Here is a 24,159-nt window from a genome sequence, read left to right as displayed (position 1 = left end):
AAGGTGCACGTCAAGCATATGTCAACCTGCTCTGGCACTCCACGCCCATCCCATAATGCAGTTTGTGTTGGTGTGGCAGCTCAGGATACGTCCCTGACGAGGATGAGAAGTGACACACACCAAACTCGGTGTGTCCCCCAGCCAGCTCCGGTGGCTCGGGGCCTGTCAATTCCAGCTCTGTCAGTGGCACTGGCTCAATGGCAGTGCCTGTGACACATGTCACAAAGTTTTAAATGTCTGCTCTTTTCAGCAGGATGGCTGGGTGCGCGCCGCAGCCAGGGGAAGGATGACATTTTGTGTCGTGCGGGGGGGAACTTGTTGTGGCTCCCCTCTTCCTACCTCCTCCGGCTGTCAGCCCCAGTTTCCTCTGAGCATATCAAAACACAGACAAATAAACCTTGTCATTTTGAAATGCCGGCACTAGTGACCAGGCTCCTGAACGGCATGTCAGCTGTAATATGGTCACACAGTCCCGTAGGAAGTGGGGCATAAGCTCAAGCGAGCGAACACGCGTACTCTCACATGCATACAATCTTTAAGCAAACACAAGCAAGAAATAAACAGACATAGTGAACAAACATTGCATGAGGCTATCTCTGACCTTTTGTTATCGGTCTGTGGATGATTGACGTGTAGGACTGAAGCTCAACGTGGCTTCTTTCAAATCCCAAATACATGTACAGCAAACATCTCGTCTCTATCTCATCACTAGGGTTTGTCCAGCTACTTCACCTTTAGGGGAGAAGGTAATGCAATCAAGTCTCATGACATGAACGTCAGTCAGGGACATCTTTCATAACCACTTTTGACGGTTGTAATTATGAGTAACAGTGTGATTACAATGATGGGCTCTTTTGGCAGTGTAGTCTGTACACAGGAAAAACATATGAATGTGAACATTTGAACATTAGGAATAGAGTATATTATGGTGGCAGAAGGACTTGATGTGAAGGAAGTATCTTAATAAACTCTAGAGCAATTTGACAGGAGACACATGTCAGACAAACGGTTTTAATCACTTGAAGGATTCCAGCTCATACAATTTAATGCCAGAAATATGACAACATTCATGTCCAAATTTAAGATTGGAAGGTTGCCTGGAGAAGTTAAACTAAGATGCTTAAAGATAGCAGGAATATACATTGTCGCAATAAGGAATCATAGTTCACATTCACACACACATTTACAGTGCACTGTAAAACCATTGTGATCATACAAATATTATAAAATGTAAACCTAAAAAAACAAACACAGGAGAAGCAATATTCCATTAGATGCAATTTCCTGAAGATCATGTTGTATTCTTTGTTTACAATTCATCACAATGCAATGCAAATAATGAAGGCAGTAACAAGTAGTTAACTTAAAGACATACAGTGAGGGAAAAGGCAAAACAACATGAGAAAATGGCACTATGATACATAACGCTATACCTGAATGAAGAACTCTGTTCTTAATTATTATAGTATTGGAATGTTTTTGACATTAAAAGCTACGCATGTGCTAACATATACACACTTTCAGCAGAAACTGAACAAAACATCAGATATCATGAATAAATCTGACTGAGACAATACAATTAATTCAAACTAAAGAAGGAAACTCAAAACTAAACAAGAGAGACTGAGCTTGCCTTTGGAAATGTTGCTTCGTTGTTCTGTCAAACTCTTTGCAATGTCTTAATCTTTTAATCAGCAGGTATATATGTGTTTGTGTGTGCTTGTGTGTAATAAAGAGAGCGAGAAAGAGAGAGAGCTGCGTCCATGTCAGGCCCCAGGTGTGTGTGACCGTCACCCCTTTCACCCTTGATTAGTGGCGGTAGTGGACGGGTGATCCATCATGGCTGTCAAAGCAAGGGAAACAATTGGCAGGCTGCATTTGTCACTGACTGCGTGTAAGAGAACGAAAAAGAGAGAGACAGAGACTGTCGTTGCGTGTGTGTTGTGTGTGTCTAGCGTTGTGCGGTTGCTGATGCTTAGAGGCAATCGTGTCAGTGGGAGTGTCATGTCTGACTCTGAGCTGCAAGCAGGGAGGCAGATGCAGACCCAGCACAGCGGAGGAGGCCGTAACTATGGGGCTGGATTACGAACAAAAAAACACATTCCCCTTACATAACTAAATCTTGTAAAGAAGTTAAAAATCTTTTTTTTTTTTTTTCCCAGTGGGAGATCAGGTGCTTCGCTTATCACCATGTTCTAATAAATAAAAGATTTGGTTTCTGTTCACATCCTTTTGTCACTCACGTTCCTCTTGGTGCCTGACCAGCTGTCCATCAGAGTTGGTCGTTTCGGATGAATCTGTTGCCTTCTGAGTGCTTTCCGTAGTAGATGTAGCGACACTTGGCGAATACTCCTAAAAACAGAGTGAGCGATGGAGGTCATGCTTATATTTATACAAACAAATAAGAAAACATGTTTCATTAAAAATTGAAACAATTTAAATCTATAATATATTATTAATCTATTAATATTGTAATGCGTTGACCTTTTTTCCGAAAGACCTTAAGGACACAGACGATCATTTTTAGTGATAAATATTCTATTTGCGTATGTGCAGGTAATATTAGGCTAATAAAACACACTAGACTTGCGACAGTATACATTTTATGCAATATCTTGCATGGTGCAGCTGCAACTATGTTGAATGTATAATATATATCTACTCTACAGTATGAGCAGAGTAGGTTAAGCAAAGGTAAGGTCATTTAGGAAGCCACATGCCCTCTACGCAGCTCATCGGATGAATGCAAGATCGCCGTGCTTTCTTGTTGCCGTCCAGGGAGAGAAAGCTGCCCACAGTTCTGTGGCTTGTCTGCTCTGAGTCTGATGTCACAGCGCTCCCACTGCCACTTGATGAATGTGGCGGGCTGCGGCTAGGTGTCACCTCTCACCAAATGAGGCAAGGACAAGTGGCATTAGTGCTGTCAATGATCCTCTGACAGCAGAACAGATACAGCTTTCACCAGGCTTTTTAAATAGACATCAAGTGTATTATAGCAGAAGGGGGGCCGGGACGGAGACAGGGCGGAAAAGGAGAGACTTATGGGAGAGGCGGTGTCGCAGAGGGATGAGGGGTGCTCCAAGCGCTAAGTCCAATCACATAATCCAAAGAGACATTGTCAAGGGCGGGGAGAGAATGGCAACTAAGTGACAGAAAGCAGAGATAGGGACAGAGATACTGGTGCCATATTAGTGCCGAGCATATTTTGATGCCACCCTCAATTCTAACCAAACCTGACACATCGCTCTCGTTCCCCCACTCTCTCTGACTCTTCAAAGTAGGCTGTACCAAGTCACACATACACACATGCACACATATACAGTAAGCAGACGTCGTACACACACGCACACACACACCAGTCCCTCGCAGCAGAAGTGGGTGTTCTGTCAGGCGGAGCAGCAGTACAGCAGCAGCAGCAGCAGCAGCAGCAGCAGCAGCAGCAGCCCACAGGCCCGAGGACAAGCTCAGTCAATCTAAATCTGGACTTTGTAGTGGAGCAGTGCTCATTTCCCCTCATAGCCCAGATACTTGAGGTGATCCAAACACTGAAGTGTGAGGAGCTGTCACCTCAGATAAAATCCGGGACCAGTTCCATGCCTGCTTGCTTCCCCGGTGTGTGAGGGGTGCATATATATATATATATATATATATATATATATATATATATATATATATATATATATATATATATATATATATATATATATATATATGTGTGTGTGTGTGTGTGTGTGTGTGTGTGTGTGTGTGTGTGTGCATGCGCTTCTCTGACACAGAGGAGGCTGTGGAAGGGGGCGGGGGTTAATTCCAGCTGCCGTGATTTGCCCGGGGATATAGGTGCCACGGCTGGAGACCGGCCTTGACACCACAGGACTCAGGGTGTCTCACAGCACTATGATCACATGGGCGCCAGGCCTTTCACATATTCACAGCTTACCCAGCGAGAAACTCACTCTCTCTAGGAGCAGGGCCCTTAAAGAGATTACCCACTGAGGTACCAGAACCGAGACTCCTATAAGACATTACCTAGAGGGGATATATTTGTAAGTTGCAACCAAAGCCTTTCAGAGATAACCTTCACAGATGAAGGAACTAAAGCTAAAGGCCCCTCAAGTCTTCACACTCTGCTGAGCTCGTCACTAGCCCATGGGGACTGAGAAGGATTGGAGGGAACACATTCGGAGAATCTGCAGCACCAATCAGAAAGCTCTGGCGGTATGTGACCTGTAACTCTCCAACGGCGCTTTAAACAAGAAGCTATAACTGTGATCAAAGGGGAAAAGAAGGAGTGAATTAAAGGACAGAGGAGAACAAAGAACCGGGATGAGGTCTGTTCCCCAGTGGGTGAAAAAGTGCCTTAAAAAAGGGTCCCTTCATTTTCAGTGCCACCTGGCTCCAGCTCCGGATACATTGCAGCACTACATTAAGCAGTGTATTTTGTGCATAAACACACTCCAGTTCACTGCATTTCCCATCACAGCGAGAGCTTGCTCTTATTACGAGAGAAACCAGAGAAAGATGGGGTGGTTGGAGACACAGAAGGGAATAACTAAGCCAAACTCACTCTTACATAACGCCTTCCAAGGCCACGCTCACGCCGTTGGGGTTTCGCCTGATGAACGGATACTTAATAACAAGTGGTACAGTGCCAAACTCAGTAGTCGGCAATATCCTCTGCATATCCTAAGCCATGGATGAGCAAACTTGAATCAACACCCACACTCTCAACCATATACACATCGCAAAGCCATACACACTCTCATGTCAGGCACACAAAAATAGCACACACTGGGAACAGTGGGAGCAGCCATTAAAACGACAGCTTAACAAAGTGATGTGGCGGCTACAGTTTCCATCACGCCCAGGTGGAGGAACAACCGGCCTTTGTTCTGCATATGTCACGCGGCACCTTGTTGTTTTTAAGGGGAGTAGCTAACCCTCTTGTCTTTATTAAAAGGCCGTACAGTCTATATCTTGTATCTTCCTCTTGGTGAAGGTTGCTGTGTTAGTTCATATTCAGACAGTCTGGTCTTTTCAGAGCTGATTACCCAAAGCATGTGTCCTCTCTACGGGGGCTTGATGGGCCATTCTGCCACAGTGCGAGTAAGCCAGCTGTACAAAGCCTCCGTGGTGCTCAAATATCGAATCAACACATATGGTAACAAAAGTTTTTTGTTTTTTTCTCAAACATATCAATCTTCCAGATAAAGTATAAGGGCACGAAACCAATGAATGCAGATAACGGAAGACTCTCGCTCAAGTTGTTGAACAATACAATGCCAGTGATTAGGTCATCAGATTTCTTGCTTTTGCTTCTAATGGACTTACTACTTGCAATTTCTGCAGAAACTCAACCCACCTGAGCTGTCTCCTGGCTATCTAAACAGATTTATATCCCATAAAATGTGTTTCCACGCGATACTATATTTTTCAAGGACAAATAACACATTTGTTCACAAGCATTGCATTAGCAAGTTTAAGATGAATAAAGGTTGAAATAAAGAATAATGTCACTTTGGGCATCTCTTCTTATATTTAAATACATGCCAGGAGTGTGGGTTGTAAAGATCTGCGTATTTTTCTAAAGTTTCTTTAAAAGTCAAGGGACAGTCTCGGTCTAAAGTAGTACTGACACCTTTAATAATGACAATAACGATAATAATAATAATGCTTTCTGGGCTGTCAACACTCTAATATGGGGCAGTGACCTAATCTATCATTGGTAGTGTGTAGAGAAACCAGCCAGGTTGTGTTGTTGAAATACGGTAAGCTTGTCAGCACTGCAATCCTAATCGTTGCTATGATAGAGATCAAACTGTCAAATTTACATATGTACCTCTTAAAACAACTCTGTTTGTGAATCCTAGCCATACACATCACAAAGTCTGCTTCAAAACTCTTCTTAATCAACACACACACACACACACACACACACACACACACACACACACACACACACACACACACACACACACACACACACACACACACACACACACACACACACACACACACACACTTACAAGGGAACGCGAGGAGCAAGATGGAGTGGGTTTAATGATTGTTCCCTGCATAAAATCAGCTTGACTCTTTTCAAGGGCCATCAATATGTCACAGAAAGACACATCCGACGGATGTGTCTTTTAACATCAAGGTTATCTATTTTCGGCATGAATCCACTCCCTCCACTCCTAGTGTCTTGTACTTTCATATCTATCCTCGCCTCTCAACTGCTCCCACTCCGTCTTTTTCTACACTCTCTACTCTCTTATTTGCTCTCTTTGATTTCTTTTATTCCATCTCTGATTTGCTGATTTTTGTCTCCACTGCCAAACGGTCCCACCCTCTACTTTGACCACTTAGCCGACAATTCCATCAGTGCTGCCAACCATCAGGGAAAAATGCAATAAGAAAAAAAAGCCAATTAACAAGTCAATTACACTTTCTGTATTATCTCTGAGGGCTGAAATAACACTGCCAGGCAGGTGGGGGATGGGGTCAGATGGAGCTGGGGGCAAGCATCCATAAGAGTTGGTACGGGAGTGACTTATGAGCTTGGGGCGTAGGCTGCTGTGAGCCAGGGCTATTATTGTGGACACGATCCATCTCCGGCTGTCCTTTTATCAGTTCAGCCCAACGTCATGAGATGGAGTCGCCACCTCCTCTCTATAGGGAGGCCTGCAGATAGATAACCCCCCTGCGTCCCATAAATCAACAGCCGTGGACTGTGATTCAGCCCACTGATAGGCGAGCTGGCACACACAGCACATTGCCACGGAGATAAATTATATTGTTTCACTTAGTATTGGTATGCCTTATGTATGTTAGAGTGTGTAGGTTTGCTAAATTGTATTTCTTCTTGAAATATTTTGAACGCCACTCATTGAATATGGGACTATGCCATCAATCTGTCTGTCTAAAAAACATCTGTTGCACCATCGTTTTGAAATATTTTCTATTACTTGATTTAACAAATGTTTGCCTCATTCTCTGTTGTAATTATTTGAAGTATTATCACCTCCAACAATGACCTAGAATTAGGTTGCTACTGTAATTTTCTTTTAAATTTCAAATCATCATGTTGTACACGTGATGATGTTTAGATTGTCACTGATTTGGTTGTGTAGTATTTTGGAGGAGATAGAAAGAGAGGGTAGTACTGAATATCAAAAGAAATAGAGCAAAGGGGAAAGTCACTTAAGTAAAATGTATTGATAGCGCTGAGACAAGATCCATCTTATTATCATTTTTATGATGCTCACAAAAGAAACGCGGGCTTAATATGACAAGTTTAAACTAAATCCATCCTTATCTATATTTACTTTTCTAAAAGACTCTATCAATAACTGAACCATTCTAACGGCTGACGTATCACTTGTCTCTCTTGGGACTCAAACAAAACTCCTGCGTGTAACTTTAGAAATTAAATGGACATTTGTTCTCTTCCAATAAAAGATATTTAGTCCATTAAACATACATAGCTGTCATTATGATGCATGCCCTGAGCTCAGGCCTTCCCTGTTTTCCTCCCGGCGGTTTACTGCGGCCAAACAACTGCAGCGCCGGCATGTTCTCAACTTCAGCGTATTGATTAAACTTTTAAATAGCTGCCATATAACCCTGGGACATCAGGAAGATTAATTTGTGTCAATGTTCATCTGTAATTCATTAGCCATTTATACTCTCCACATCCACACAGGCTATCAGGGAAATGTGCCCCATTTTTCACCCAGTCAGAGTCTGGGGAGAAGGCAGAGAGAAAGAGGGATGGGAAGAAGGCCGGGATTAGACTGCATACAACAGACGGTGGACTCTAACCAGCCAAGAGTGTCGAATACAGCATGCAGGACAGTATGAATACTAATAAATTCACGCCTGTAGACAGTACACAGCACCATTTTATGGAAATATCAAGAAAGGTACCCACTATTAGATTGCAAATTGATTAAAATCTGTCAAGAGAAAATGGTAGTCAAGCCCTCATAGTCAAGCCCTCATGATGATATGCCTACATGAGGCCCTGATGTCAGGCTTTCCAAATATATTCTAGCCTTGTTTCTCCATCACAGAACTAGCACAAGTGTAGACAAACACATTCTTGAGCTTGAATTCATTGTGATGTATTGTGTTTTTGCTCCCAATGTTGCAGCTCAAACTTTCATTTAATTTCACTTCAGGGACCGAACAGGGTAGGAAAGAGATTTAGGAACTGTGTGCATGACTCAGGTAAAAACAATACTCATACACAAAAGGGCCAACAAGGGTTACAAAAGAGGGAGCGAGTGTGCGAGTGGGAGATGGAGAGTTGAAAGATTTGCCATTGCCACAGGCTGATAGGCTGTCAGGAGGAGGTTGCTGGGTCGTGGCTCAACCAGCTCTGATCAATACCAGGTTCAGTGTGCCACATGTTTCTCATGCAATGGATCGCACACTTTATGTATGGGTTATATTTCAAGCTTATCGGCAACATTGGTTCACCTCTGAAAAATGACACTCCATCACTGTCAGTTCACTAAATGGCTATAATCAAACACTTTAAATTGAGGATGGCATTATTCATTGATGGGTGAATTACAGTTAACCAGATAAATGCCTATCAGTCTTTGTCCTTCCAACTTATGAAGATGGGAAGGAAATTGAATTCTGGGGCACATAAATTTTGACTGAAGAAAGAGATTACCGTTGTGGGGGGTCTAATGAAAAAAAAAATGGTGAAATTAATTTCAGTGACATTCATTCCACGGAGAGGCAGGAGAGAATACTGGTTACAGTAGCTCTGGAGTCGGGAGATAAGAAGAGAGTTGTTTAAGGCGGGAGACTGAGACAGTTGACAAAGTAAAATCCCCTTGGGGCGCCTTTCTCAAGGCATCCAACGTCATTGATGCAACTCATTGACAACACCTTGCATACAAGAAACTCTCCTGTAAGCACAATAATGACAAGTTGGTTATTTACTGCTAGAGTTATTGAAAGGGTTCATCTCCCCTTAAGGGCAAATAAAACCACTAATGATGCCAGTAATCATAAGTGCTCATTTTCTCCGTCAACATGTGGATCACAAATCACCACACCAGCACAACACATGGCCTGACACTGATCGATTGTGTTCTTCATTACACCCAGGATTTCTAATTAAAAGAAAAGCGCAGTTAAGTGGTTGGAACCTCTGACCGAAATAGAGAGAAAAAGTGAAAATTGCAATTAGAGGTTTGGCTGTGTTCGGTAATGGTGCCGTTAATAAGAGCGGCTGGTGAGTCACTCAATGAAGGTTTAATCACTGGGACAGGATTCAATAACAAAAGAGCATAATATTAATCACCAGAGAGTGATAACTTCACTGTTCATCTCTTTGACATTGGAGGAAGGGATGAATTAATGATGCTCGCCATCCGAACACATTAAATAATAATTATCAGGCAAAACAGCATGAAAGGGACTGCATAATGAACCCCATTGTCAGGTCAATTACAACCACATAAAACTGTTCAAAGGGAAGCAGCTTGTTACTAGATAGCCATACTAGAAAGGACAGCCGTGGCTTTATCAATGGATGGTGCCGGGCAACCTATTCCCTCTGATATTGGTGCTTAAAATGTGTTGAGGGGTTGAAATACAGTTAATACTTAGAGGGCACAGAAACTTGCTTGAAGCTGTTAAAAGCGAGGCATTCAGCGAGGAACACATTGGAAATTGGTAAGCAAAAAGATAAATGACATGACAATGGCAGTGTTTTGCCGGCTCTGAAGCAATGTCAGTCACTAAGTGCCACGTTAACTAAACTCAACTACGCAGACAGAGATGGACTTCACGCACCAGTGGACAAAATGGCACCTCGCTACTTGTCAGTGGCAATTTCCCTCAAAAAGAAGATGGACAGAAAATGTTGCCACCAGAGAAACTGGTGCTTGAGTTTTACACATGTATAAGACATGCACAGATGATAAAAGTGCAGATTGAGCAGTATTTTCATTCTGCATCGCACCCTGAAAGTGACAATGGTTGTTTTATAAAGCTCTTGGCGTAAAGCATCAGGTTGTCCTCTAGCTTCTCTTCTTGAGCTAGACATCCATTACTGCACGGCTGCTCCCACTCTGAGACACTCTCTTAAACAAACAGCATGGCAACCTCCAGTGTGACACATATCAATACTAATCTGACGTCTTGTTCCACAGCCGCTCCCCTCAGACCCTGGCTGGCTGCACCTGCCTGACCGGAGTGCCCAGGGTTGGCTCTACTCCTTCACACATCCTTCCCCTGCAGACATCAAACGCTTATTACTTCCCATCCTGGCCCTGCTAACTGACTGGCTTGTCTGGGCCACACAGGGACCCCATTATTAGAGTCATTTCAGTGCCCATCCTGACGCCTGTTAGGCAGTTCTCTACCTGGGGCTCCTGCTCCCTGCCTGCCCGACTGAGTGCCTGGCCAGCCAAACAGTGATTGGACATGACATGGTGACAGAAAACAGGGGAGAAGGGCACTAGAAATAAAAGAACAGAGATGGCAGAGTGAGGCGGACAGAGATGGGGAGAGAGGAAGGTGGGTATGTTCATCGCCAGGGCCCTTGTGGCTTAGGGTGTGCCTATCAACACGGATGAGCGTTAGCCAAGAGCTGCATGTCACAATGATGGAGGGGCTGGATCACTCACATCAGAGCTTCATCTGACTGGAAGATATCAATCTCCAGGCCTAATCCAATAGGACATGGTAAAATATCCTTTAACATTGCTCTCCCACCCTGCCTTTGTGTGTCCCCTGCTTCCGTCTCTCACAGCTGAAAATGTGTCACCTTCATTGTTGGACCTCAATCGACCACACTCATTTTCACATCCCATTTCCTCTGTCTCTCGCACTGACAGTCAAATTATGATGGACAAAACAGCACCTTGACATATGGCATTTAGAACAATTTGTGGCAAGAACAAAATAAAGAATAAAAGTGCAGATCACAGCAGATGTGCAGTGTCAAGATCAGAGATTCTACCTTTATGTTTAAAATTAGAGGAATAGAGGAAAATTAACCCAAGTGTGTATTGTTGTGATTTTATTTTATTTATTGCAATGAGGTGATTATCCGATGGCTAAAACTGGCACTTTTACAGAAATGTTGATTAATGTGTGTATTTCTTATACATATAAAAAATGACAAACATATCTGGATTATTTGCAGAAAATGTAAGCCACGTAAACCCAAAGATATTGCAATTGTTTGTTTTTAATATAAGTTTAAAGTAATGAAAATTGTATTCTTGGTGACATCATACACTGCTCAGATTTATGGTTGTGTCAAATAACAGGCTGTCATTTCCTGCCAGAATTAAAACTAATGAACCCACAGTAGCCAATCAGGTGTGAGGCAGATGTGATGATAGGTTTGTGTTGTGTGTAATATTTCATAGCCCTCTGGCCTCCCTGTTCCACATTCAGACGGATGGCTCCACTGTAACTCTGCTTCTCTTAATTAATATGACATATACCCTGTTCGTATGCAGAGAGTGAGGGAGGGGACAGAGAAATGGAGGTACGAGGGAATGATTAACTGTGGATCTGCTCCTCCGTGTGAGAAATGATTTTGCCTCTACTGCTCTCCCCAGTCCTCCCTCCCTCCTCTCTTCATTTCCGACTCCCTCACTCTCTCTTTTCTGTGTCTCTCTTTGTCTCACTTCATGTCTCTCTGTGCCCTCCCCTCTCTTTCTCTCTCTCTTATGCCCGATCCTCACCTCTCTCTCTCTCTTCTCTTCTCCCCCTGACACTCTCGGACAGTCCCCAGCCCCTTGCACATCTCCTGACAGGTAGAATAATAACGCTCGTACATCACTGCCCCGAAAAGTCCAATAACCTAAATCTTCACTTGCCACACACCCCGGGACTCAATTACTTTATTGACATGTAATCTTCATAAGGGGAGAAATATTGAGCATGTAAGGTCAGCTGGTTATGAAGACATATTATCATATTATCTGCATGAGTGTTGTAGGGGCTAGGACCTGACAAAGCTAATTATAATGGTACATGTTTCAGAGCTCAGAGCGTATTATCTGCTTGGCTGCTTGGTTGAGCCACAGCTGAGGTATAGAGGATAAGGGGATGAGATTTCAAACCTAAAAGGGAATGGATGTCATCTCAGGGCATGTGAATTAATAAAGCCAAATATTATTGACTGCACATCACAGCACTAATACCTTTGATTTGTTCATTGTATTTGTTAGGATTAGCTCACCATCTAGCCTTATGGCTAACAGCATATCACAATACAAGCTGACCAAGGAGGCAATCTCCAAAACTGTACAATAACAAGAAGCCATCCCTTCAAGTAGCGTATAAAAAGTGCAAATAAGCTGTTAGTGTTGTAGCTTGAGTCGTTCCTCAGCCAAAATGTCACAGTGGGTTAGTGATGGCAGGAAGGACAGATGCCCATGGCTGTGTTATCACTTCTTTCCCAAGGTTATCTTAATATCATCCTCTCTGCTCAGCCATTACGATCTACTGCCTGTATGCTACGTAAAGCAATAAACAATAACACAGGCAATACTACAACATATTCTATAGTACTGGTACTCCCATACAACTGTATTCCCTCTTTACCAGGAGGGTATAATGCAAAGGAGAACAAATATAACCACACTCGTGATTTCAACCTGAACCACATGGACATGGATCGGAGGGCACAAAACAAACACTTGGTTAGCCCTGGGATATTGCATCTCAGGGTCACAATGTGCACACAGCACACAGAATCCCGCTGCCAGACATGTGTACTTGTTCATTTCACTTTATCCAATATCATGCCCTCTTCGTCTATCTCTGTTGTACAACCGTCCAACTCCTTCATTCAGAACTGCTGCTGCAGACGAAGCCTAAAATGGTGTGGAGCAGTTGGAAACACTGCCAAGGGTTACGTGTTAACACTTGCTAATGGTGTCAAATGGAGAGACATATTTTAGCTTTCTTTTGAAGGTCACTCAGGCCAGGCACTCAGCACACCAAATAATGGAAAAGTTTTCAAAGTTTCCAGTTTCATAATGAAATCTTTCCTGTACTGTTCCCCTGCATTTTGTAATGTAATGAAGGAGTACATAACAATCTGCACAATCAAATAATTACATCTTTCTGAGCAGATATGACACGATTTGATGGCTACCAATTCTGAAGGTTTAGTTACTTGTCCTGAGGGGGGGGAATGAAGCAAACAGCCTTTTAAATCACAACAATCTGGGATAAATTCATGTGTTTGACCAAAATGACTCAGTCAATCCAATCATCTTGCACTGGAGCGACGTAAGATGCCAGAAACTATCTGTGAATTAAATAATGATGGTGAAGTAATGTGTCTGCTCATATTATCATGTCAAAGAAACCTGCTCCATCTGTTTAAAGTAACTTTGGCAAATCAAAGTGGCAGATTAAAAGGTTGCTTTGGACTTCCTACCATTATAGTGACCTTGCTCTTTTCATTGGTTCAGCGAGAATGTTGATGCCAGTACAAACATGAATGACCTGCTACTTCCTGGCTCAACCTTTACATTTTAAGAGAGATTAAATTCATGTCAGTTCAACAAATTCACTGTGACACTCATATCCAGTTAACCTTATGGACTTAAACGCAAGGCAAGACAAGCTGACCCACAAATCCCTACACAGCCTGGACACTGTTCATTTGGTCGGATAGTGAATGCAAAGTAAATGGAAGCCCAGATCCATAGCACTGGAATCCCAGCATATATAATAACGGCCTTCTCATCTCTTTACAAGCAGCAAATCCAAACAAGATTTCCACACAACCCGATGCAATGAATAATCTAAATGGCACTTAATGTGAGCTATGCTGATACTCTGACAATAGTTTGTGTTCAGACATCACATCTTAGTGTCTCCCAATTGTATATTGATGCTGAGGCAGTTGACAATAAATCATTGGATTCACCAGTGAGTGAGAAAACAGTTTAGACATTGGCCCAATGGAGCTTAGCGTAATTGACAGATGAGTTCAGCTCTTTCCGCCACAATAGCTTTGGAGTATTGAGGATACCTGGCAATGAGTGTGTGTGTGTGTGTGTGTGTGTGTGTGTGTGTGTGTGTGTGTGTGTGTGTGTGTGTGTGTGTGTTTGAAGTTTCAGGACGCATAATACTCCAAAGAAACAGTCATTGCAGTCATGTCTACTTTAAATGACTGGACTACACTTGACGTAATTTATATGTACATGTACTGTAAAGTATACATGTACATATCATATATATTACTTTTAGTAATTGACTAACTCTAGTTTTGGCTCAAAACAATTCACTGTAAAACCCACTTGAGTATAGAGTTTATTAAAGCCCTGAGGAAATGAGCAGTTACGCTGATTGGAAAGTGAGTGCAGCAGCAGGAAAATAAAATCCAGCCCATTGGGTCCATGGTGCAGTGCTCATTTTGTTTCTTTAAAAACATTGAGGGGAATTGAATTTGTTTTCATATCAAATGTTATTTGATACAACCACATTAATCATAACAATGAATGACTATTCATGAGTCAAACACCCACATATTTATACTTGTTCTCATATAACTTAAAATCATTATGAAGCTATTTATAACAGGATATTACAGTTTATTGCAATTTTAGGCCATTTTTTTTGTAGTTTTGGCCATTATATATATATATATATATATATATATATATATATATATATATATATATATATATATATATATATATATATATGGCGAGCAAAACATCCATTACTGTTTCTAGATCGACTTCCTGGGTCAACTTTGACCTACCATACTTTGTCTGTGCTTGAATGCAACGTTCCAGGCGCATTCACTGAAAATGTGCATTAGATATCAAGATAGTATTTGCTCCAAAGTGTTGCTCCATTGTGTTGCAGAGTTCCCAGATACCAGCACAGTACAATGTTAATTAACCATCAGAACTACTCGCCAAAACTACAAAAGTAAAACTGGGAGCATCCTTAAAGATCAAGGCAGAGCTACATCTCTGATTCTTGAAAGTATGTAATTTTAAAGAATCTGAAGTTGCCTACTTTTCAAAGATATGAGTGCTGTCATTACTCTGGAGAAAATGATCAAAATTGGTATTATATCTTCTAATTCAGTATGTGATAGGTGTATGTAAAGACAGTAGATGTACAGTGCATCATCACCTCAACTTTGACACCTGCTTTCTTTAACTTTTGGTGTGAACTTGTGATGTTAGTCATAAATACTGACTTGTGCGTGAACATCTGTCAACTCAAAAATATTTATCTGCATGTTTGTGTATATATACACTGTACTACATGGTCAACCAGGGAAAGTGTGAGCCTGTTTGCTAACAGAGCACCGCTTTATTTAGCTCTGTAAATGATCACTAGTGGCCCCTTTTCCGTCTACATATTATGAATCTATGACATGTTTAGCTCCGTTACAATCATGTGTTACAGAAAAGTTCGGTGATGTAGCACAGCTGTTAAGTCATGCAGAATGTGTTGTCAACCAGCATAATAAACTGTCCACCAAGTGAATTGGAATATAATTTGTTGGATCCATTAACAAGACTAGAATTAAAGCATGTTTTCATTTTGAATGATAATTGTGTGAGATCAGTTCCCCTAAAATTATGATTTACAGTCTATTCAAAATATAGTTTATTAAAAACACCCTGATTAAGACATAACACCCTTCATAAACCAACAAGACAAATATGTTCAGCTGGTTTTTCATCTAATTTTGTTAACTTGCTTTATCATACAATATAAAATATGAGACATTGTGTATCTCTCTGTACACATCCCTGGTAATATACCATAATTACAAAGCTACAATGACTTATTGAGGCCTGATCCTGTCCCCTTTAGCATGACAAGTTGTCCAGCATCTGCCAGCATGTTAGTAGCTATTCATCAGAATGAAGGGTAGCGAGTGCCCTCACACAGACAGACTCCGCCTGCTCACTGAGCAATTTGTTTCAAAGGGTACTGACACAGAAACTGGTGGACCCAACATCCATCCTGCTGTAAAAATATCCAAAACCATCTGGCAGCTAACCCCCATCCTAAATTACTATGATGGACTCCCACCTTTGGAACCTATAAAGGCTGCAAAAACCTACTCCAACTTCTGACTGAAAGTATGGCTGGAAAGCACCAACCGCATCTCAGTTATCCCGAACCGCAACAACAAATCACAGTGGAAAATGAATTATAGTGTAGCTGCATTAGCAATATCAATTTCAGAGCTGATTCAAGCAGTAATACCTATCTACTTTGGGTGATTTATGTGTTGCTACTTGAGAATGACCAGTGCAACTGGGAAGTAGACCAAAGTCCAAAACACCAGCGGTGTGTTTTTCCAGCTTGGCAGAAACTCATGTCCTCGTCTGTTGGTCTGAGACATTTGAAGGAGAAGCCAACATATTGCCTCAAACGCGCGTCTTTGTGCCTGAGCAAGTTTTAACGAGTGAGTCCAGTTGGGTTTGTATCATCATAAATAACAGGTTTGTCTGCAGTGGTCGTGGATGGTAGAGATTTAGGAGGCTACATATTTTCCTGCTGCTGAGAAAATGGTTCAAAGTTTGTAATCATCATATTTCAGTGGTGATGGATGGAGGAGTTCAAAAGTGTGATCGTTTGCTTTCAGGCTCAGTGTTCAAAATGCGTGATGTCCATTATACAGTAATGGACGTGTTCGACAAAAACTGTGACGTTTGATGAATTTGTGCGATTAATAACATACATATACAAAATGTCAAATTGAATCTATGAGATCTTTATGGCATCATAATGAGATTATGGATCACTTCAGTTAAAACACTTCCAGCATACGATGAACTTAACTACAAAACAGCCTTTATTAAAGCAGACTACTAGAGAGAGAATGTTTACTTTACTTTACCACTAGTAAGACAAACTAAGAGACAAATATTCGGAAATGGCTCAGAAGCTGACATCCCTATCTTTCACTTTAAGTTTTTACTGTATACGTCCGACATCAGTTTAAGAACTCAAGACACTCAGGAGACTCTCTCAGCTACATCAAACAGCAAGGTAAAAAACAATAGTGTCACTGACATTTCCCCAAACCCAGCACAAACAGAATTATTCACACAGTGTGAGCGGAGCACCATCTAATAACGGAGAGATAATGACACTTGGTGGAAGGCAGCTTTCTCAAAGCAGTTTAGAGCTGGCACGTCAACGTTCGGCAGTTAAGCCTGTCATGGAAGTCGAGGAGGTTGCCCTGGCATTTTAATCTAACCTGCTTCTGAACGAGAAAATGTAGCGGTGATTTCCAGGGAAGTAATAAAAAGGACAGGCCTGCCTCCAAAAATGAGCTTTCATCACTCTGGATGCGGACAGTGCAGTGTTTTGTGAAGTCGCTGTAAGGGATTGCAGACCCAGTTTGCCTCGTCCCATTTCCCCTCATCCATCTCCATAGGCCGGATTTAATGGATATTCATGTTGCCGAGCCAATCTACTCCTGGGAGGAATAATATCAAATCATCTGACTCGCATAAAGGAAATAAAGCCTGTCCTCATACACGGGGAGTATACACCACTGTGATGTACAGCAGGAGCTGTACCTCGCCAAAGAATAGATTGATGGGACAGTATTTTTTTTTGTATTTGAAACAAGTCTGGGTTACAAAACCGTACATGGAACAGGATTAACAATTAATAGAAATGAAGGGGCCAACACATAGTAAACCGTACTTTATTACGTACTATATGTACACACGGCCACAGTGTGTATGAAACAAAAATTACTTTTTGTTCCATACACTCAAATTGTAATTTAATATTTTGTATTATCTTCTGTATATTACTTTTATTTTATTGAAAGACTTAATTACAAGTAAAACTCCTGCTTTAAATGTTTTTGTTCAATGACATGATAATTTTTTTTATTAGCAAATTGTCCAAATAATTGATATTGGATACGCTAGTTTTATATACATGATCACATGTTCATATGTAAAATCTTAATCTGAAAAGTAACTGGTAACTACAGCTATTAAATATATGTAATGTAGTAAAAAGTACATATAATACTTTACATAGTTTTAGTAGAAGGATAGAAGAATAAAGTGCCATAAAACTATCCTTAATTACAGTAAATTTACTGAATTACAGTATTTTATATCCCAATATGAATATGCAAGTAGTGCCTGTGTGGGTTCGTATGTTCATTCAAACACATAAGACCATCTTTTGCAGTGTTTTAATCTATGTGGCTCTATGTAGAGAAAAATCTTACAGTTATAAGAAGCCCATCATAGACACCTCATCAACTCACAAACTGGCAAAGATTGCAAAGAAATGAAACTTTCGTGCCGTGACGAGTGCTTGGGAAACATTTTTTTTATGATCTCTCTCTACCCAGGAAGAAGGCCACGTCTTTGCTTTGTCAATTCACCTCGTAGAGCTCGGCTCAGATACTCACTCAACACATGCTCATGGCGTGTAGCTGGCAGAGGGATCTGTATATATCATTCTCTATGAAATGTTTCATCATCTGTCATTTCTCGATGCTGAACACATGCATTGTAGTTTAAAAAAAAACAAGTTTACAGAAAGCAGCCATGCAAAAGGGTACTTTGGACTAGTGTGGAGGGAAAGCGTGCACTTTGTTCTTACCATATGCCTCATTTCAGTTGTGTGGGGGCCAGTGCAAGTCTTTGTGTTCGAGAGTGATGTTTATCAGGGGACAGATCCTGCTGGTATAATCATTACGAGGCTGAGTGAAATCTCTCGCAGAGCACGTACATGTGTCTAATGGGAAACGTCAAAAGGTGCTCTGTCTTTTCTCCCCACGTTCCTCAGAGGACTTTTCCATACTCTTGAAACATGCCGAGGCGGTTCAATGGGGAGTTTATCAGCAAAGGGATGAGAGTATATTTTCATTAATTCTACAGTGACATCAAACAGAAAATCACTCCAGTTATTCCAGATAAGCATGGAAAGCACCTCTAGCGTAAATAAACAGATGCATGAGGTAATGTATCTTATTATTATTATTTACCAAAACATCCCGTAACCACTGTAAATAACAGGACTTTATGAAAAGTGAATAACTGTATTGATAACAGCATCCGATACATGCCATTATACATAATCTAATCAACTCTGGTTATTAATCAAGCAACAACAAACTGACATTAGGGAGCTGTATATTGGGTTTGACGCATAAACATTTTTTAAAGCCGTCGAACTTACTTTTAATTTGACTAAGTGCGTGGTGCAAAGAACATTAAGTCATCAGTCAAACCAACAACCTTTCCCTTCATAATGACAATAGCTAAGTTTCAAAACTAGCAGTTTAGTCATCCATTAGTCATGTATCCTATCCAGATGTCTGGTGGAGGAAAAGAGGGGAGGAGGAGATAGCAGCAGGTGTAGATCTCTCTAAGCCCAGCTGAGCTCTAAAAGGCAGTGCTTAGCACCCACAGCTCCGTCATCTGGCCTCTCCCCTGTCTCCGCCAGCCTTTCGACAGCCCATTCCTCATCATTTACCCCTTTTTGGCAAAGCCCAGAGCCCTTCTAATGGGCTGCTCTGAATGCTTCCAGATGTTTGTTTATTTGTTGTGCAGCAACTATAAAACAGTTTACTCTTAGTTTGGATCTGTTCCCGTTGTTCCATTTTTTTTTTTCGGTGGGGGGGTTGAAGCAGGAGTTGCGGTGCAGATCACCCCGACATGTAATGAAAGCAAACCGACAAACAAATGTGAGACACCCCATGGATGTCATCAGGAAGGACTTTTCTTTTTTGCTTTGATGGCGGCTTTCCTCTTGGGATTTTAATAACAGTTGTGCACCATTTAAGATACGTCCATACAAAGTAGCTGGAAGCAGGCCCAGAACAACAAGATTAAAAGGACCCAGGGCTCAAACTGTAAGGCAGATTTCAGGCATTTTCACTCATCTGTTTACTCTATTTGCACAAATATAGCCCTTTCATTTATGCTGTCACGGCTGAGGGATGACCTACTCATATTTAAACTGATACCTGTACAAAAGTAGTAAATAGTGCCTAGCATATTTATGAAAATATACATTAGGAAATTAATGGTATTTCCTTAAAAATGTTCTACGTATACATGGATATCAATAAAGTCTGAAGCTTCATTTTTTTCCCTTCTTCTAAACTGCAGTTAGAATTAGATCTATGAAATAAACTTGTGAATCACATTTTAAAATGTGATAGTCTAGAAAAAATACACACTGGTAACAAATAACCCAGCACAATGTTTACATGTCAGCTGTGGCCTAATTGTATGGTATAGGCCAGTCTTCAAGAAGACAGACTTTAGGCTGGGACTCCATTTTGGACTATTAGATTTAGAGTTGAGTTGACAGTTGGACCAGTACGAAGAGTTAGAGCCAAGGTGACAGTCGTGGAGGATCCTCAGGCCCCTCTGCCAGACTTCACCAAGACACACTGGAGCCCCCACCGTCCTCCTTCACTTTGTCTTTTGTCTCGCTTGATCTCATTTTTTAATTCTGGTCTTTTTTCACTGTTTAACACGAGTCCTGCTACTGTCTTTTCTTCTCTCCATCCTCCTACCTCTGCTATGTCTATTGCTTGTCAGATCTAGTCTGTGAAATCTTGATTTAGATTTCACTACAGCAGCAGCACACCTTTCGCTTTCACCGCTCCTCTCCCTCCTCTACCTCCTCTCTGCCTTGTTTTACTCCATCTCCTCCAGGTTGACTTCTCCAGAAAACCAAGACAGGAGCTTATCCTGTCTTGGTTGGTTCTGTCCTTGGTTTCCACCCCTCCTTCTCTGGGCAGTGACCTGCCAGCGCTGCCCTCCTCTGGGAGCTCCTACTTGCTGTAATTACCTCTGGCACCCAGGCTCTTGGGCTTCCACACAGGTGACACAGTGGAGGGGGTGGGCGCAGAGGGTTGAAAGGAGGAAAGGGAGGTTCTTCCCGAACAGCCGACAGGGCGATGTCAGACGAGCTGTTGATCTGCCTGCTACTGCAGGAGTAAGAATAAAACTACACACCCTTGTACCCCCATTAAAAAAGGTCACTTCATTAACAGTTAAAAATATATATATATATATATATATACTGTCACAACCACACAGCCGTGTTCTTAGAAACATTTCAGCTGCTTACTAAGGATGTAATGATTCCACACCAATGTGGAAGAAAAATCTTTTGCTTCATCGTGAAATGATATGATTGAATATAACATCATTACAGCACAAGTGCCTTTTGTCTCATGTACTGATTGTTTCTCAGCGCTCTAGTACGAAACCAAAAGTTATTTACAGAACAAAAACAACACAACATTTAATATCCCTGCCTCACTTTTTCACATTATCTAGTGATTTGTTTTATTTAACACATTGAACTTTATCAAATTTGCTTAGCATCTTTTTTTAAATTATTGTTACTTCCTGTATTTATTGTTTACATCCTGTATTTAACTCTGGGAATTATCTAAAACATGTTGTTTGTTGTAGCACCAGTTTGCCACAGCTTCGTTCTCCAACACATACAGAAAACCCCAGTATGTTTAAGAAGTGTAAATAAAAAGGAAAAAAAACAAAGAGCTGGGGTAAGGGCTGGAGGCGGGGACATGAAGACAAGGTGAAGGGCGAAAATGAGAACTGTGTTATCTAAGACTACAGCACTGCATCATAAAAATAACAAATGGAGACTGTCACTGCTGCTCAGATCTTAGACGAAGGGGAAAATATTTCATGTCAGATCCTCTCACCTTTAAATGGACTGTTCTTAGCCAGGTCTGATTCTGACAAAGCATCTTCCTGTCCTTATATCCGGTGAGAGCTGACACCATTCACACTTTCATAACATCTGTCCTTGGCACCACAAACGAGGGGTAGAGATTCTCCTTGTTGACCTGTTGTGCTACCACACTGGTGGTGCTTTACATTTTAAGGCAGTGATGAATGTCTCAGGCACAAGACATTACCTGAGACAAGTGGGACCTATCTTTAAAAACCAGACTCTGGCTATACTGCTCTTTATTCTGGTTGAAACTACTTCACACACCCGACTCAGCCAGTCAGATTAACTGTACATTCATGATGTTAAAACACGAGACGGGATGTCGAGCAATAAAGAAGACATACTAAAGAATATATGTTAAACACTACCTTTTTAGTAATAGATGAACTGCAGCATGTCTTTCATCTTTTATTAGCCCGTCTGGCATTTACAATTATGGCAAATGGTTACCAGTGTTACTTTTACTGTGTGGTGACACCTATGGTGAGACATTATTTTTATTTAATTACAATTCTTAAATGCTTAACTATACAAGGACTTGAAACTGATACAAGTCTGTGTATTCAAAAAACAATTAAGACTTCATATATATAATCTAATTTACGGGTATTGTACAGCAAACTGGACTGTCAAGGTTTTTTACATCAATCTTAGCAGAGAATCTGCTTCAAATGCAGGCGGTGACCTCCTCAATTATATTTTAATGAAAACAATGCATTCTTCTTACAGAAGAATGCATTGTAGAGTGCAGTGTTTGATGCTAAGGAGTTGCTACACAATTACATCAACTGACTACACCGGGTCAACAAAAGGCCTAATCAATGTCTAGTATCAACAGATCAAGGATGCTTCTTATGTTTATGTGCTGTGTGCTCCCACGCATACATTCAGATCAGAGTTAACCTACATTACTCAGATTTATTCCCACTATCAACACATCACAAAGATGAGATCAATAAGAATAGATAACATAACTTCAGTGCAGTCTCAAGGCCAATAGATTCCCACTCTCTGTAGCTGTTTGGGTTATGACATATTTTTGCATAATCCTAGGTTTTGATTGAATGTGTATGATAATATATTGTGTCGCTTCTTGTTTCCTTTAGAGAGTATCTGAACGGATGCATGTATAAACCGCTTCACTGAAAATGTTATGAAGCCTATAGGTCTTTCTTATTTTCTTACCTCTGTGGTTCTTGGCATCTCTGGATCCTCGGGGTAGAGGAGTATAGGGCAGTGGGTGACTTGCAGATCCAGTTTCATGAGGTGGCTAGGAGTTAGGGGACAAACAAAAAGAATGAATATTTTAAAGAAAAAAGTTGTTACTGGAGCTGAATTTGAGTGTGATACATCCTTTGGGATCGATACAGGAAATGTTGGAAACACTTCACCTGTTTCATTACGGAATGTGGCAGGTCAAGTTTTATTACTTTTCCTGCTTTGAGGAGCTTTACTCCTGTCTTTGATGATCTGATCTACGACCTGGTTCGGGAGCAGAGGTCTCAACCTTCACTCATCCATGACCTCCTGCAGTGGTCAACTAAAGGGTAGATGTCACTCACTCTGAGCGGCCGAATGCAGCGCGACTCTGTAAAGGCACAGCTGTCCGCAGAAAGGACATGCAATTTGCACTTTTGCACTCAGTTAATGACACTTAATTGAAATGTGAGATAAATATGTGCATAGATTCTTGGCTGCAAAACAAGAACAAGCCATTGAGTGTGAGTAAAGTCAGTGGTTCAGGCTGAACAGGACTAGTGCCGCTATAAGACAAAGAGAAAACAGAGGCCTGTTCCCGAATGGGTCAAGAGTTTCTTGTGTTGTTGTTCCTTCATACACTTTCAAGGTCCAAAACATCCTCCTCCTTCCCTTAGCCTTTTAGGTAGTGGAGCAGGCAGGCAGTTTATCATGACACAGCGATATACCCGATGCCTTTGCAGAAATACTTTCTTTTTCTGCAGGAAGGAATTCACTGGGTCTTTAATCATAGCAAGGGACTCAACTGACAAATACATATTAGAGATGGTTTGGAGCTGCATTTTTTACACTTTTATTGTTGTTCCTCTACATGGTCATGCATAACCTTGAGAAATGGAATGGTCTGCACTGTTAAATGGAACCATATTCTTCATGGGCAAAGAGAGCACTGTGAATTGAAAAAGATCACATAATGTGCTTTCAGATAGCATCTCTGAAAGGCATTAGGGCTGGCCAGCATGTGTGTCACATTACACCAAAGAGAAAAAATGGCAAAATAAGCTTATTCTGAGACCTTACTACATATGCTTGCAGATCAACGCTTTTGAAAGAAACAGCTTGAAATAGAAATATTGTTTTGACAGCAGACCTGCTGCCTCTGGAGTGGCTGAAACCAGTTTAGAAATATCACAGATCTTGTACACTGTCCTTCTCTGC

At 41.3% G+C, this 24,159-nt stretch overlaps 1 protein-coding gene across 1 annotated transcript in view; it reads right to left on the bottom strand.

Moving 5' to 3' along the window:
• Positions 1-1,383: 1,383 nt before the first annotated feature.
• The window catches only part of lrmda (leucine rich melanocyte differentiation associated), a 186,310-nt gene continuing 163,534 nt past the window's right edge, over positions 1,384-24,159 (bottom strand). The window contains exons 6-8 of the mRNA XM_068568474.1: positions 22,930-23,014; positions 2,244-2,352; positions 1,384-1,843 (exon numbers count right to left, since the gene is read on the bottom strand). Coding sequence (XP_068424575.1) covers positions 2,273-2,352; positions 22,930-23,014 — 165 coding nt within the window. The 3' untranslated portion in view covers positions 1,384-1,843; positions 2,244-2,272. The remainder of the gene's footprint in view (positions 1,844-2,243; positions 2,353-22,929; positions 23,015-24,159) is intronic.

The sequence above is a fragment of the Clinocottus analis genome, unplaced genomic scaffold (assembly GCF_023055335.1).
Source record: "Clinocottus analis isolate CAN_PGR_092001 unplaced genomic scaffold, fCliAna1.0.p SCAF_8, whole genome shotgun sequence".
In the NCBI taxonomy this organism is placed as follows: domain Eukaryota; kingdom Metazoa; phylum Chordata; class Actinopteri; order Perciformes; family Cottidae; genus Clinocottus; species Clinocottus analis.
The sequence above is the reverse complement of the archived record's forward strand: the minus strand, read 5'-3'. Positions and strand labels throughout refer to the sequence as shown.